The 14,809-nt window shown below is 48.6% G+C and overlaps 1 protein-coding gene across 1 annotated transcript; it reads right to left on the reverse strand.

The window, feature by feature from the left end:
- Nucleotides 1-805: 805 nt before the first annotated feature.
- LOC123447993 (protein ROH1-like) lies at nt 806-2,971 on the reverse strand. The gene has a single exon (XM_045124749.1). The coding sequence runs from the start codon at nt 2,402-2,404 to the stop codon at nt 1,178-1,180; it is 1,227 nt and encodes a 408-aa protein (XP_044980684.1). The 5' UTR covers nt 2,405-2,971; the 3' UTR covers nt 806-1,177.
- Nucleotides 2,972-14,809: the final 11,838 nt, after the last annotated feature.

Consider the following 14,809-nt stretch of genomic DNA (forward strand, 5'->3'; position numbering starts at 1 on the left):
TCAAGGTGGGTGGAGACCTGACACAAGAAGCTTATGTACAAGGAAAGAAGAACACACTCATCCACTGACACTTGGCTCTTGATCATAAGCCATTTCTATTTCTTGCTCCTGTCTTCCTGGTATTTAGATTCAGGCCTCCTTTGGTCTGTAAGAATCTTCCTAAGATTTCTAGGAATGAATTCCTATTGCTATGTACTCCTAGGATTGGTTTCTATACTTCATAAGTATTTCACAGAAAAAATTCTGATCGTATGACATCAAATGGCGTCTCTTTTCCTTTACGATGAGATGTACGCCATCTCATTTTCTATAGGTTTTTTCTGTTCCAACGATATTCCTATCACATGAACAAAGGAGACATCAATCAAATTGTTTCTTTGTTACTCTACACATGCTATTTTATTAACCGGGGTCTGTAGAAGCTATACATGGTGGGGATTTTATTACGCTGTAGAAGCTCTTGATCATAAGCCCTTTCATGCTATTGTCCTCTTGCTATTCAGATTTAATTGAAGCGTTTGTATTCTGCAATTTATCACTCTACAGACTACTTTATTAACTGAAAAAGCTATACATGCTGGGAATTTTTACCCTCAAATGTTCTTTTTACTCCTGATAGGCACACATACAATCCACATATGGAGAGCTCGAAAACAATTTGTTTTGTGGGGACATTTTTAAGTGCGGCATTTCTATGTACAAAGAGTACAATGCCTTAAGCTAACGTTCAAACTGAAAATGTTCCAGATGACACGAAAAATGAGAATGTGGACATCATAGAGAGTCAAGAACAACACAGAAGCTATTCACTCCAGTAATTTTCTTCTTCTTTTTCCTTCTTTCTGTGACACATTCTAACATCAGAGCAAGCGATCTCGCAGACGCAAGCAGCTCAAGAATTAGCCGCGCACACATGTCGTAGACGACGACTAACAAAAATCTGATGATACACACACCAAATGCAGCATCAAAACATGAGAAGAAGGAATAAATCTTTGCAGAAAGATGGTTCCTTCCCTTTCCCCTTTCCTTTACAGCACGATACACATTGTAAACTTATACTACTACTACTGACTGCGAGACAGATCACGGGTGACCAGAAACCACGGACAGGAGAGGAGCTACCTATCACCGCCGCAGCGCGCGGCCAAAATGCGGATTCTTGATGACGGATGGTTCAGTCGGCGGCGTTGGGCATCGGCGAGTCGAGGCCCTCCATGCGGCTGCGCACAATGCGGTGGAACACCTCCCGGACCTGCCTCTCCAGCGGCTCCAGGCCGTCCTTCATGGCGCTGCACACGGCGGCGAGCTCCGTGGCGGCCTCCCGCACCGCGGCCTCCCTCTCTCCGGTGAGCGGGATGGGCGCTGCGTCGATCGCCTCGGCGAGCCTCTGCGCGCACTTCTCAAGCGCGTGGATTTCCTTGAGGAGGCCGCAGGAATTGCGCCTGTCCTTGCGCTTCCCCTCCTCGGTGAGCCGGTCCTGGAGCGCCAGGAGCGGCGGCGCCCACGCGAATGCCCCGCGTGGCGGCGCGGCGGGGAGGTGGTGCGCCTGGAGCGCCGCGACGCGGTCTGGGCACGGGACGGCCGCGACGAGCGCCCACGAAGCGAGGTGCAGCAGGCATCCCATTGCGTAGACAGGAGCGGCGAGGCCCGCCTCGTGCGCGCGCGGCGCCGCCAGGCCGGACCCGATGGCCTGCAGCTGCCGCGACGCCGACCAGGTGCGGGACACGCTCCACGAGAGCGAGCGGAAGTGCGAGGAGGAGGAGGAAGAGGACGAGGCGGAGGACGCGCGAGACGGGGAAGCGCGGCTCCCGCGGCCGAAGGAGCGGTTGCGGTGGGAGGCGAGGAAGGAGGCGACGCCGCCCCCGCCCCCGGCGGCGGCCGCGTCGTCGACGAGGAGGATCGAGAGGTCGGACAGCGCCTTCCTCGCGCGGCGGAGCTGGCCCTCGTGGATCTCCCCGGGGGCGAGCAGCACGGACGCCGCGATGCCGGCGAGCCGACCCCAGCGCCGGACCTGGTCAACCCCGTCGCGGGCGGCGTTGCACACGTCGAGGGCCTTCACCGCGCGCTCGTGGTACTCGCCCACCAGCCTCTCCGCCTGCGCACCTCCACCGCCGCGGCGCCGCACCTCGGCCACCACCGCCCGGAACTCCTCCTGGCAGAGCAGGAACGCCTCGAGGAGCCGCCGGATCCACGCGACGGAGAGGAACCCCTCCCCGTCCCCCAGCTCCGCGAGGCTGACGGCGACGCGCCGCTGGAACGCCTCGGCCTCGGCCTCCCCGCCGGACGGAAGCATGGCGGGGGACGCCGGGGTGTCCCGGGTCCGGGACAGCAGCGAGCGGCCGAAGGAGGCGAACGGGGAGTGGGAGGAGGAGGAGGAGCCCTGGTAGTCCGTAGCCGGCATGGCCGCCGGTGAGACCGGTGTGGGGGTTTCTCGCCGGAGAAGGCGAAGCGGGCCGCGGAGGAGGGGAGCTATCGGGCGCGGGTGCGGGTCGTCGGCGGAGGCGTTTTGTTTTGGATTTGCGATGAAGCTGCGGTGAGGTGCGGTGTTGTTGATGGGTGTGGGTGCGCGTATATATGTATGGGGTTGGGATTAGGGAGGCGATTAATTTACTACTGAATGGTGATTTTGGGATTGGGGAAGGGTTCCAGGCTAACCACTTACACCTGTTGAATTAGACAACTAGTTTAGTGGTGGGCTGTGGTCTTTTTTGTTGCAGGTGGTAATATTCTTTTGGAATTAGAATGTTTCTGGTTTTTGTTTAGCTTTATTTGATTCTTTTGTAAATGGTCCTTTGAAAGATTAGTAATTGCTGACAAGCTCCTTTCAAGTGGACCGCATTTTGAAAGATTCAGCTAGGCCTATCTTCCATGGTTTTGCAAGCAAATGATGCTTGATTTTAGGCAGAAATTTGTCAAGTACTGCAATCTTGGAAGATTATACTGTACCATCAAATGGTTAATATGATGCTCATAGCGAGGCAATAGCTTCCGTGTGTTTCGAGGGACCTTGATGGAGGCACATAGCTCATTCAGTTGACAAAGAAAACAAAATTTTCATCCAAATTACAAGAAAATTAAAAAAAAAAACACGAAACATTTGATGTACATCTTGAAGACCGACGAACTAGGAAAGATTGTTCGATCGAAAAGGAGCTTTATGCCTACAATTCGATTAGTGCCCTCCAAAATGTTGGCATCGAACAAGACACCACTGATTTTGTGGACCTTTGGCAGGCCATGCGCTATTTCATCCTTAATGAGCATGGTGGCGGCACCAATCAGTCTAAAACTTGCCACATCAAATTCCTATTCGGAAAAATCCGTACATCATATGCAATGCAATTCGTTGATCACACCTTTCCTTTTCGGTCGGAAGGAGAGCTAAAATGCAACTTTTTTTTCTTGGCTCATGCTTCGTGCAAAGATTCTCACTTAAATTCCTTATGTTCCAAAATGAGATTTCTAATTTAGGGACAATCAGGAATATTGTTTTCATGGATGGTGAGACAACGCGCAACCAGCAGCCTCTTCATGATCCACTTGAAAAATGGTGTCCGCCTACGACGTGATCATTCCTTCACCAACGAGGTATGTTCGGCTCATCCAATCAAGACTATCACGCCGATGACACCATCATCATTCAACTCCTGGTGGCGGCGGTGCTTAAATCCGCATACGGGTCGAAACCTTGATGGGGGAACGAAGATCATTCAATTATTTACCGTGACAAGAAAATCGACCCAAGACATGAAAAAAAACAAGACATGTTCTTTGTACATATCAATTATCAAAGATTGATTCTATGAACATTATGAGTTGAGTAACACACTGTTTCACACTTATTTCTTTTTATCAAAGATCAATCGTCAATTAAAAAAATCTCAAGGGTCGACATGACACGGTACCGGCGACCAACATGCAAAACCAGCAATCCATGCGGTCGGGCATGCAAAAGAGGCCAAGGACGCGCACTCGCGAAGGAGATTAAGAAACCATCAGACCAATCCAACACAGTTCCAGTTGCCCGGTCAGCCAGTCTCCTCGCGCTCGCGCGCGCGCGCGCACGATCGCTGGCGATTAGAAAACGTAAAGGAACGGAACAGAACATAAATAAAAGGGTATAGTAAACGTAAAAGAAACCGAGGCGTACGCGGCCGACGCGCGGGCGACGCGCCGGCGCCGGGGCCGGGGCCGTGGCGGGAGGACGCCGCCATGCGGGGCCCCCCGGCCGCGTGCACGCGGACGGAACGTTCCCACGTCGCCCGCGGCGCGGGCCTGACGGGCCTGCCCCCGAGCGCCGTTCTACCGAGAGCCACCGACCCGGGGGTAGTTTGGGGGCGAGGAAAGATGTTCATCCATCGGCCGCACGGGCACGGACGGGCACGCGGCTGCGGTGGGCTGCGGGTCACGCGGCCTACGCGGCCTGGCCCGGTTTGACCGCCCGTGGGCCCGCGGCGGAGGTGGGCCCGGGGCGCAGTGGGCGGGGGGCGACGGTGCGGAAGTGGTCGCCGGTGGTGGGGGCTGGAGCGCGGGCCACGTTGAACGGCTGACTGCGCCGGAGCGCTGCAGCTTGCTGGCGGCACTGCGAGGAGTAGTAGTAGTACGTGCGATGGTGACGGGTTTGTGTTGTGGCTGTGTGGCGGAAATGGTCGTTTCTTTTAGCGGGGAGGAACCGGTCGCTTCTGGTAGTGCAGGGATTTTCTCAACAGAGGATTTTAATTAGCTGCAGCAGCTCACCCAGGTCAACTTGTTTTATCCCAAGGATCGAGACCGAACTCCCGTCTCAGGATGGAAACGGGCCTGAGCGGGCCGTTCCCGGGCCTCGTATATAGGAGTGGGACATAACGGACTATCACAAGTCCAAGTTTGAGAATCTAATTTCATGAAGAGTTCAGAATGCTAGTGGCTTATGAGTAGGGATGGCAATTTTATTCATGGATCTGGATACCCGTGCATACCCTACCCAGTTGGGCAAGGGTATGGAGTGCATTTCTGTTCATGGATCCGTGGATATGGATACCCACGACCAGCTCGGTTGGGCACAAATTTAATTGTTGCTCCATGGATATCCAGTGGATAACCATATGACACATGGCCCCCTATGGTAGTGACACTAAACTAAGAAAATATTCAACCCCAAGTCAATCATAGTCAGAGAAGGTCAAAGTCTGACCCATCTTCCCTAATCCCCCACAACTGCACTAACATAATTATTAAACCTAATCTTAGTTAACAAACGATGAAGAGTTAATTTGATCTTTGGGAAGGCTTGATGTTGATTTTTCTATGCCCATGGAGCTTCATGGATATCTGGATATCCAATGGGTTTGGGCATGGGCACATTTTGTGCCCATGGATACTTTGGTGGATGGATAGAGGATAGGAATATGGGTCATGGGTTGGATTTGGACCAGCTCCACCCGCTCCAAACCCGACCCATTGCCATCCCCTACTTATGAGTGTTTTCACACCATCAAGAATAAAAGCCAAGGTAAAGAGGGATTGTGTGCTATTAAGCTTGATATGCATAAAGCGTATGACAGAGTTGAGTGGCCTTTTCTGAAGGGGATTATGTTGAGGCTCGGATTCCATCAAGACTGGGTAAATCTTATTATGCAATGTGTCTCAACTTTCAAATATAAGGTACGAATTAATGGGGACTAGAGTGAAAGCTTTACACCAACTAGGGGTTTGAGGCAGGGTGATCTGCTGTCGCCTTATCTTTTCCTTTTATGCACAGAAGGTTTGAATGCATTACTTACACATGCTAAGAAGAATGAAAATATGTTGGGAATGAAAGTATGTAGAGATGCCCCACCCATCACAAACCTCCTCTTCGCGGATGATTCATTGATCCTTATGAAGGCCAATAATCAGAGTGCGATAGCCCTCAAAGCAGTACTATATTCATAATGTGTGGCTTCAGGACAATTGGTTAGCGCAGACAAATCTAGCATTTTCTTCACTCCTAATACGAAGGTGGAAATTAGAGAACAAGTATGCACTACTCTGAATATTTTGATTGAGGCCCTAAATGATAAATATCTGGGCTTGCCAACACATGTGGGATTAGACAAAACAGACTGCTTTTCAGTTTCTGATTGAACGGATAGTTACAAAAATTAGTGGTTGGAAGGAAAAACTTCTTTTTGATGGAGGAAAGGAGATCCTGCTCAAGGCTCTTGTCCAAGCCATACCCACCTATGCAATGTCGGTCTTTAAAATTCCTAAAAAATTTGTGAAGGAATTATGGACGCGATAGCGCATTTCTGGTGGGGAGACGAGGAGAACCAGAGAAGGATGCATTGGATGGCCTGGTAAATTTTGTGTTCCAAAAAACCAAGGAGGAATGGGATCTCGTGATATTCATTGTTTTAATTTAGCAATGCTCGCGAAACAGGTGTGACGCCTCCTTGATAGCCCTGATTCTTTGTGTGCTACTATCCTGGCCAAATACTACCCTGACGGTGACCTCCCGAATACCAAGTTAAGGAAAGGTTCTTCCTTCACGTGGCAGAGTATTATAGCCGGGGTGAATTCCCTAAATAATGGTTATATCTGGCGTGTGGGGAATGGACAGAACATAAGTATTTGGGATGATGCTTGGATTCCAAATTGTGCAAATAGGAAAATTGTAACACCAAAGGGTAGACTTCTGTTATCTAAAGTGGTTGATTTGATTGATCATGTTACGAATAACTGGGATGAAGATCTTATTACACAAACAATGTGGCCCATTGATGCTCATCGGATTCTCTCAATTCCACTGCCACAAAATGACATGCCAGATTTCATTGCGTGGAGTCATACGAAGAATGGTATGTTCTCAATTCGGTCTGCATACTTGGTGGAATGGGATCATCAACATGGAAATAAACCGAGACATTCTAATGGGATGGGTCGTTCAACGGTAAATCCTATTTTGAGAAAGATATGGAGGTTATCTTGCCCAGCAAAGGTTAAAAAATTTATCTGGCGTACGCTACATGGCACTCTTCCTTGTCGTGTTACGCTTGCAGATAGACATATGAAAATTTCACCAATTTTCCCTACGTGCTCTGAGGGTCTTGAAGATACTAATCATTTGCTTTTTATGTGTTCTAAAGCAAAGGAAGTTTGGAAGAGATTAGGGATGGATGATATTATGGAAAAAGCTTGTGAGGTTGATCGGGCTGGTGAGGCGGTGTTGGAGTATCGAATTCTTCTACCAGACCAAGAATTGAGGATTATGGGATGCCATAACGTCCGTGAAATGACTGCTATCTCAGCATGGTATTTATGGTGCGAAAGGCGAAAACTGGTACATAAGAAGAAAACTCAGAATGCTCATATGATCTCTATGGGAATTTCAACTCTAACAACAAAAATTGTCAATGCATCATCCCCAAAGGCCTCAATGAGAAGGGAGGGACGGTCTCATCCCCATAGGGATTTTGTAAAACTTAACATCGATGCTTATTTTGACCATGATCTGTTACGGGGCGCGATGGGGGTGGTCCTTCGAGATGGTAAAGGATGATTTATTGCTGGAGGAAACAACAAGATTGACCACTGTGCGGATGTATTGATGGCTGAAGCACTGGCGCTCAAATTTGGCCTATCTCTGGCGCAAAAAGCAGGTTGTAATCATCTCATTATTAACTCGGACAATTCGGAGGTCATCGAGATAATGAAGGATGGAGGACGATCTGCGGGTGCGCCAGCGGCAATTTTTGATGACTGTTTCCATTATGCTTGTGATTTTGTAGCTACTAGATTTGAACACTTTAATAGAGAAGCAAATAAAGTTGCTCATGAGCTCGCTAGATTAGCAAGATTTTCTCAGTCTTCTAACTGGTTTGAAGAACCACCACTTGAAATTGTAACGTTACTCAATTTTGATTATCTCTAATGAATAAAGTTCATGTTTCCTTAAAAAAAGAGTTCAGAATGCTGATGATTGATCACGACACATTTGTCGAGAAGTTTCATGAAGATGTAATCATTCAGCGACAACATCAAGAAGGGAATGATGCAGCGAAAGGTTGTCGGAATCATAGATAAGACCGCTAGCTCCGAATCGAGATTTCCTTTCAAGACAACCAACATGATATTGAAAGCCCAATGTAAGCTTAACTCGTAGTCGGAAATGTGCTCCACGGATGGAGGACATAGATAGCTTGGTCAAGCTTTAGCATGACGATGATGATGTAGCTTAACAGCTTGGAGCGACAAGACCAAGTACAAACTCGTAAGCAAGGAAGACTACTAAGAGTTGTCGAATCGCAATGCATACTCAATTGAGTTCTCGGTGTACTTGCTTGTCCAACGACTCAAAACACGAGGAAAACTGGAATTAGTGAAATGTCATAGTTGATGAGGAGCTCATAAGAAGTTATATAGCTCCATGATATTTTTGAGATACTAGAGACAATACTCAGAGGTAGATTAGAGTAGAGGTTAGACTAATGTATTGATCTGTGGAAGAAAATCACTTTAACTTATCTACATATGGGATCAAAGAAGAACAATCATGGACGGAACCATAGTTGCAAAGTACCAATCACAGATACAAGATTACATCACAAAATCAGTGATTATTGATATGAGAAGTTTCTATGGTAGGATCAACGTCGTTTCTATGGACATGAACACTAGTTCAAGGTCGACTCCCACTTCATCAATGCATCACCCGCCATTTACTCCTTGCCTTTGATGAGGTTGTAGCTTGGAAAGATTACTTGGCAAAACACCAGAAGAGTAAGACTCGTGAAAACTCTTCGGGTCATATTAATTTAGGAAGGCATAGGTTCAACCCATCGGGGCATCTTAGGAACATATACCGCAAACTTCAAGAGTAATTAACACATGCTTGAAGAGCATGGCTGACAAGGGCATAGGATACAACTTATCAGAAGGAGAAGACACAGTTTACCAATGGCATCATGTATCATGGGAACAATATCACAAGAATTTTTTTGAATGTAAAGGATGTTGTTGGATAATAACCGAGCAATGGTTCTGGCAGTCCACAAAAGACGTGATGTGAGTATCGATACTCAATCAGAGGAAGATAGGATGCAATGCATAGGGTTATAGAACATCTGAAAAATATCGATACTTAATAACCAAAGAAATTAGGATTTCCAGGTTGGTGTATCATAATCAGATGCTCCGATCAAATACAAGTAAGTTGAATGGACTTAGATGGACAACCAACCAAAGTTGATTTGTGGAGAACCAACTCTTCTCTGGCTACTACCGGTGAGACGAAAACGGTGGGAAAGTTCCACGTTCGCTATGCTAGGGACGCGTGACAAACAAACGGGTAGCGTATCGAGGTTCAAATGTTCAAAATAATTTCATCTCACTTAGAGTTTATTTTATATTAATTTTCAAAGTTTTATTAGTTATTAGGAATTAAACAGATTTAAACAAATTAGATAATTAAGTATGACAACATTATGATGTCATCATGACATCAGCAGTCAACAGGGTTTTGACTGGTCAAATATGACCAATGGGTCCCGTGTGTCATATGCACATTTGTTTTAAAGGTTTAGTAATTATTTAAAGATGTTTATTAGTGGGGTGGGACCGAGCTGTCATACACTGCTTAGGCTATTTAATTTATTTTAGTTAACAAATTTAGCTAATAGTTTATTTAACTAACTTACCTAATCTTTAAACATTATAATTAACTAAATACTTAGTTATTTATTTATTACATTAAATCCTAAATATCCAAAGCAGTAATTACTGCTTAACTAAATAACTAATACAATTAATTGATTTTATTAATATTAATCATTTATAAAACTATATTATTATTAGTAGTAGTAGTATTTACTTATTTTAGTTTTCGGTTTTAGGGGCGTGACCCCGCATGTCATTGGGACAGCGAGCACCACATACACTAAACACACACATCCTGTACACAATTTTAACTATACATACATACATATATATACACATGCATTGCACATACACTCTCATACATACATACATACATACATATACACATACATATGTATCCTCTTTTCTTTTTGTTCTTTTACATACACAATACACTAATCACAGGGGTTATCCCCCTGTCTAACAAGGAGATGACCGGAGTGCACGCAAGCACGGGGCCGACGGCTCGCTAGAGTGCGGGGAGAGAGGAAGGGGAGGGAGGAGCTCACCGAGCCCTGTAGTTTTGCAAAGTGGGCTCGAGGGGGCTCGGTGGGGCGAATCGTCGACGACGAACGCGTGGAGGGCGGCGGTGGAGGGGAGCCAGTGGTGATGGTGGTGGAGAGTGAGGTGGAGGTGGCTGGCGATGAGCGGAGGTGGAGGAGGGCGTCGGCCGGTGGTGAAGGAAGAGCCGACGATGTAGGCGAGGAGGAGACCGAGGGAGGCGCCAGAGGCCGGAGGTGGTCGGGATGGAGAGGAGCCGGTGGAGGCGAGCCGACCGGTGAAGCGGTGGTATAGCGGTCGGAGGTGGCGGTGGTGGCCGGGGGCGCCAGAGGCCGGAGGTGGGGAGCCGAGGTGAGGAGGAGTCCGGACGGGGGCGAGGTCGGAGATGGCGCTAAGGGAGGGTCGGTCGGTGAGGGGCTCGCGGTGGCTGGGGAGGGTTTGGTGGGGGCTCGATGGAGTGGCTGCGTGGGGTGGGAACGAGGGGAAGTGGGGGTCTGGCGAGGGGGGAACGAGGGGCTGGTTCGCCCTCGTGACTGCTGGCGGCTCGAAGTGTGTTGGGGATATTATCTGCGGTGTGACCCGCCCTAGTTGGGCCGGGTCACCAAGTGGGCGACTCATCCTTGGTGATTCAAGCTTTGGCCCAATAGGCCCAGGAGCTGGATGGCGGTTCAAGATCCTGGGGGAGAACCAATTATCGGGGAGTTCTCCCGTCTTGGAAAGCACGACAACTTAGAGATAGAAAGAATCATGACTTATGTAATGACAAGGACTCTTGTAACCCTAAGGGCTCGACCTGTATATAAAGGCGAGTCCCGGGGAAGGACATGCAGGTTAGAAATCATCGAGTGCTAGGTCAGGCGAGTTACGCCCCCTTTGTAATCGAAACATCATCAATACAAACACTAAGGAGGACGTAGGCCTTTACCTCCTCACGAGGGGTCGAACCTGGGTAAATCTGTGTCTCGCTCCCGTATAACCCCTTTGAGTCGCCACCAAGGTGCGATGGCTCCAACACTAAGTCCTTTCACGAGGACATCTGCCGTGACAAAACCACGACAGTTGGCGCCCACCGTGGGGCCTGCGCACGGTGGAGTTGAGTTCTCAAAGGGAGCCCTACCAGGGTCCGGGAGCTACGCAACGGGGCTCATGACTCAGAGCCTCCGCGGGGAGTACTACATCAATAACTTGTTGTGGGGGCCGGAGGCCGATTCAATCGAATCCGGTTACAGAATCCCCTTCGGCAAGATCAACGTCTTCGTCGGCATGATCGGATCGCCTATGCCTGAGCCGGACATCTTATCCGACATCGTCGAGCCGGCCAGGTACGTCCGCCCTATTGCAACGCCGAACCTAACCCGTCGGTCTTTGTTGGGTTCACACAGGGATCTGAGGAACCAGAACGATCGGCGACCCAGGAGACCACGCCGGTCAACACTGATGACGAATCGTCCATGGGCGACTCAGATTCAATTCAGTCTTTACATGGGGGCTGCCTTGGGGGCTTGTCACTAGCCATGGACCCCGAGGTTCTCGACCGGACCCGCCGTCAGATCTCCGTCTACATGGCAGGGGCGACTCAGCCCCCACCAAACCCGGCAGGCGACGATGGGACTGGCAAAACGTCCAGAAGCCCGGCCGCGATCTTGGTGGAGTTAGCGGCGGAGATAACAAGGCTCATGGCGACCCCTATAACGTCAAAAAACCAGGACGCGATAAACACGAAGCTAACAAAACTAAGAGATGAGGTGGCAAAGGCTCAGCGAGACACTGAGGTGGAAGCCGCGAGGATCGAGACCCGGCAGGCTCAAATTACCGCTCAGGCAGCTCGCTTGAATACCGAAAACTGGCGGCTCGAAAGGCATCAGCGCGCATATGACGCCGTCCATCAGCGGAGACACTAGGGTCGTTTACCCCCTGATCTCAACCCGACCCGCCTATTCGACACTCCACGAACTCCCGGGGCAGGAGACGCTCCGGGAGGTGGTCCGGGCCAGCCACCAAACCCGCCGTTTCAGCCAGCTGTTGATCGCGTTCCCCGATTCCACACACCTCGAGGTCACTTTTCCAACCCGGTGGACAACGTCCTTGCCGCAACTCGCCATTTAGAATCCCTTCCAATTCATGGCAACACCCCAGTTGAGATAGAAGCAAGGAACGCCATTGAGATGTTGAAGACGGCGGTGGTTCAAAACGCCCAGTTCTCACACAGCCTAGATCGGCCGCACTCCACTCCCCAGGCAAGCCGCACCAAGAGTCGACCAGAGGACCAGCCCGCCATAACCAGCGGACCGCGACCCTTTCCCCAGGTCAACTCGCCTTATCATCGAGACCCGCTAGGTCGGGATCACCCGGACACCCAGGTTGCCCCAGCGCCTCTTGTTGGAAGCGGCAGACAAGTGGGGGTGCCATGCTTGGCCCCCGCCCTTCGCAATGAGCGAATGCCGAAGGATTTTAAAGGACCAAGAAAGGTGCCTAACTACACCCCGTACCTTGAGCCGGCGTCATGGGTCGAGAGTTACAAAATCGCCATGGACATGCTCGATGTAAGCGAAGCAGTCTGCGCCAGATACTTCACAATGATGCTCGAAGGGACGTCGCGTACTTGGTTAAAGAACTTGCCCCCCAACTCCATCCAGACTTGGGCTGAATTGAAAGAGCGTTTCGTCAAAAACTTCTGGGGGACCTGCAAGCGCCCGATGACAATAGTCGATTTACAGCACGGCGTTCAACGCCCGGATGAGTCGGCCCACCACTGGATGCGGCGGGTCGCGGAAATCATTCATTCGTCGGATGGTATCACGGCGGCCCAGGTTGTGCTGATCCTGGAGCAGAACTGCCATTATGAGCCCTTGGTGCAGAAGTTGGGACGACTCAAGCAAAAAGTCCAAGATATGGGGGAGTTAATGGACACCCTCACTAGGTACGCTGAGGCAGACGACACCAAGGATCTAGGAGAAGATGGTAGCAAAGCCAACTCGCCAAGGAAAGGCGAGTCATCCAAAAATCGTACCCGGTTCCAGGGACGCGCCCGCCATAATCATAAAGGCGAGTCCCGGGGAAGGACAGGCAGGTTAGAAATCATCGAGTGCTAGGTAAGACGAGTTACGCCCCCTTTGTAATCGAAACATCATCAATACAAACACCAAGCAGGACGTAGGCCTTTACCTCCTCATGAGGGGCCGAACCTGGGTAAATCTGTGTCTCGCTCCCGTATAACCCCTTTGAGTCGCCACCAAGGTGCGATGGCTCCAACACTAAGTCCTTTCACGAGGACATCTGCCGTGACAAAACCACGACAGAGTGGGAATGAGGGAGGCTGGGAGGTGGGCTAGGTCACGTGGTTTTTTATACCCCCTAGGTAGGTGGGCCGGCTGGGCTAGATTAGGTGGGCCGGCTGGCCCACTTGGGGTGTTTTTTTCCCTTTTTTTTGTTTCCTCTTTTCTTTTATAGGTTTTGATTTAATTAATTATGTTTATTTATTTTGTATTAATAACCTTTTGTAACAATACGAAATTTGGTCCAAAATTTATATTGCAATAAAAGGTAGAGACACAAAATGTTCAAAAGCTTATTGAAATTATCTCAAACTTTATAATTGAAAAGGGCATCTAATAATTGTTTTAGCCTGTGTTAATTTGTGTTAGAGGCACTAATCATTTTAGAAAAAATTGGGTAGGGATTTTGGAAATGACTAGGGATTATTTGAAAGCTATTCATTATTTTTTTTCCTAAATTGCAAAACTTTTAGAATCACCTCCAATGATTTTGAATTGCAAGGAAATTCGAAATAGGGTTTGATTCCAACCGTGATCGTAACAGATTAGCAAAAGCATTAGTTTAATCATGGTGATTACTGTATCTTAATTACAATGATCACTATAGCAAAAGCTGAGGATGTCACACAAAGCCAAGTCCTTCCCCAACAAGAACAACTTCTCCAAGAAGATGACCCAAAAGGTGTTGGTGGCTCAAGAAGAGTACCTATCCGATGAGTATGATGACGATGATGAAAGTGGTGAGGTTATGGGAACGGCCACGGTGGCTATTGCATCCTCCTCCCCAAGCAAGGTGTCCCTCTTTGACGCCCCCAATGAGAACCGCATTGCCAAGTGCCTTATGGACAAGGAAAGCAACAAGGTAACCTCAAACATCAAAACTACCATTTCCACTACCCATTCTCCTATGGATAGTGGATATGAACAAGAGGAGGTAAATGTTGAGGAAAATTCCTTTGGTAGGTTCATGAGAAAGGTCGAGGGAACAACTAGGAGAATCTAGTGACCTTATTGAAACTCATAAATACACTATCTCTATGTTACAAGGACATAGTGGTGACTATGCTGATGAGATAGCGGATATTTCCATCGCTCTTGAGAAAGAGCAAGGTCTTCCTTTGTATCATGTGGAGTCACACAATGATGAACTTGCTAAACTACAAAAGGGTCATGATCATGCACTTATTCTTACTCGTGTGATCCAATCCGAAAAGGTTACACTTGGGGTTGACCTTGATAGACTCAAGGAAGAGTTTGCCACACTTTACAAGTCTCACGAGGCTGTGAAGAGTGTTCATGCTTCTCTAAAAGAGACTCTTATTCAACTCCAAGTAAAACTCATTAAGAGAATAGCCACATGTTCTCCTTTTGTATTA

The sequence above is a fragment of the Hordeum vulgare genome, chromosome 4H, assembly GCF_904849725.1.
Source record: "Hordeum vulgare subsp. vulgare chromosome 4H, MorexV3_pseudomolecules_assembly, whole genome shotgun sequence".
Lineage (NCBI taxonomy): Eukaryota > Viridiplantae > Streptophyta > Magnoliopsida > Poales > Poaceae > Hordeum > Hordeum vulgare.

Excerpts from the sequence above, each read along its gene's own strand:
- LOC123447993 (XM_045124749.1), bottom strand. The coding sequence starts at position 2,404 with ATGCCGGCTACGGACTACCAGGGCTCCTCCTCCTCCTCCCACTCCCCG.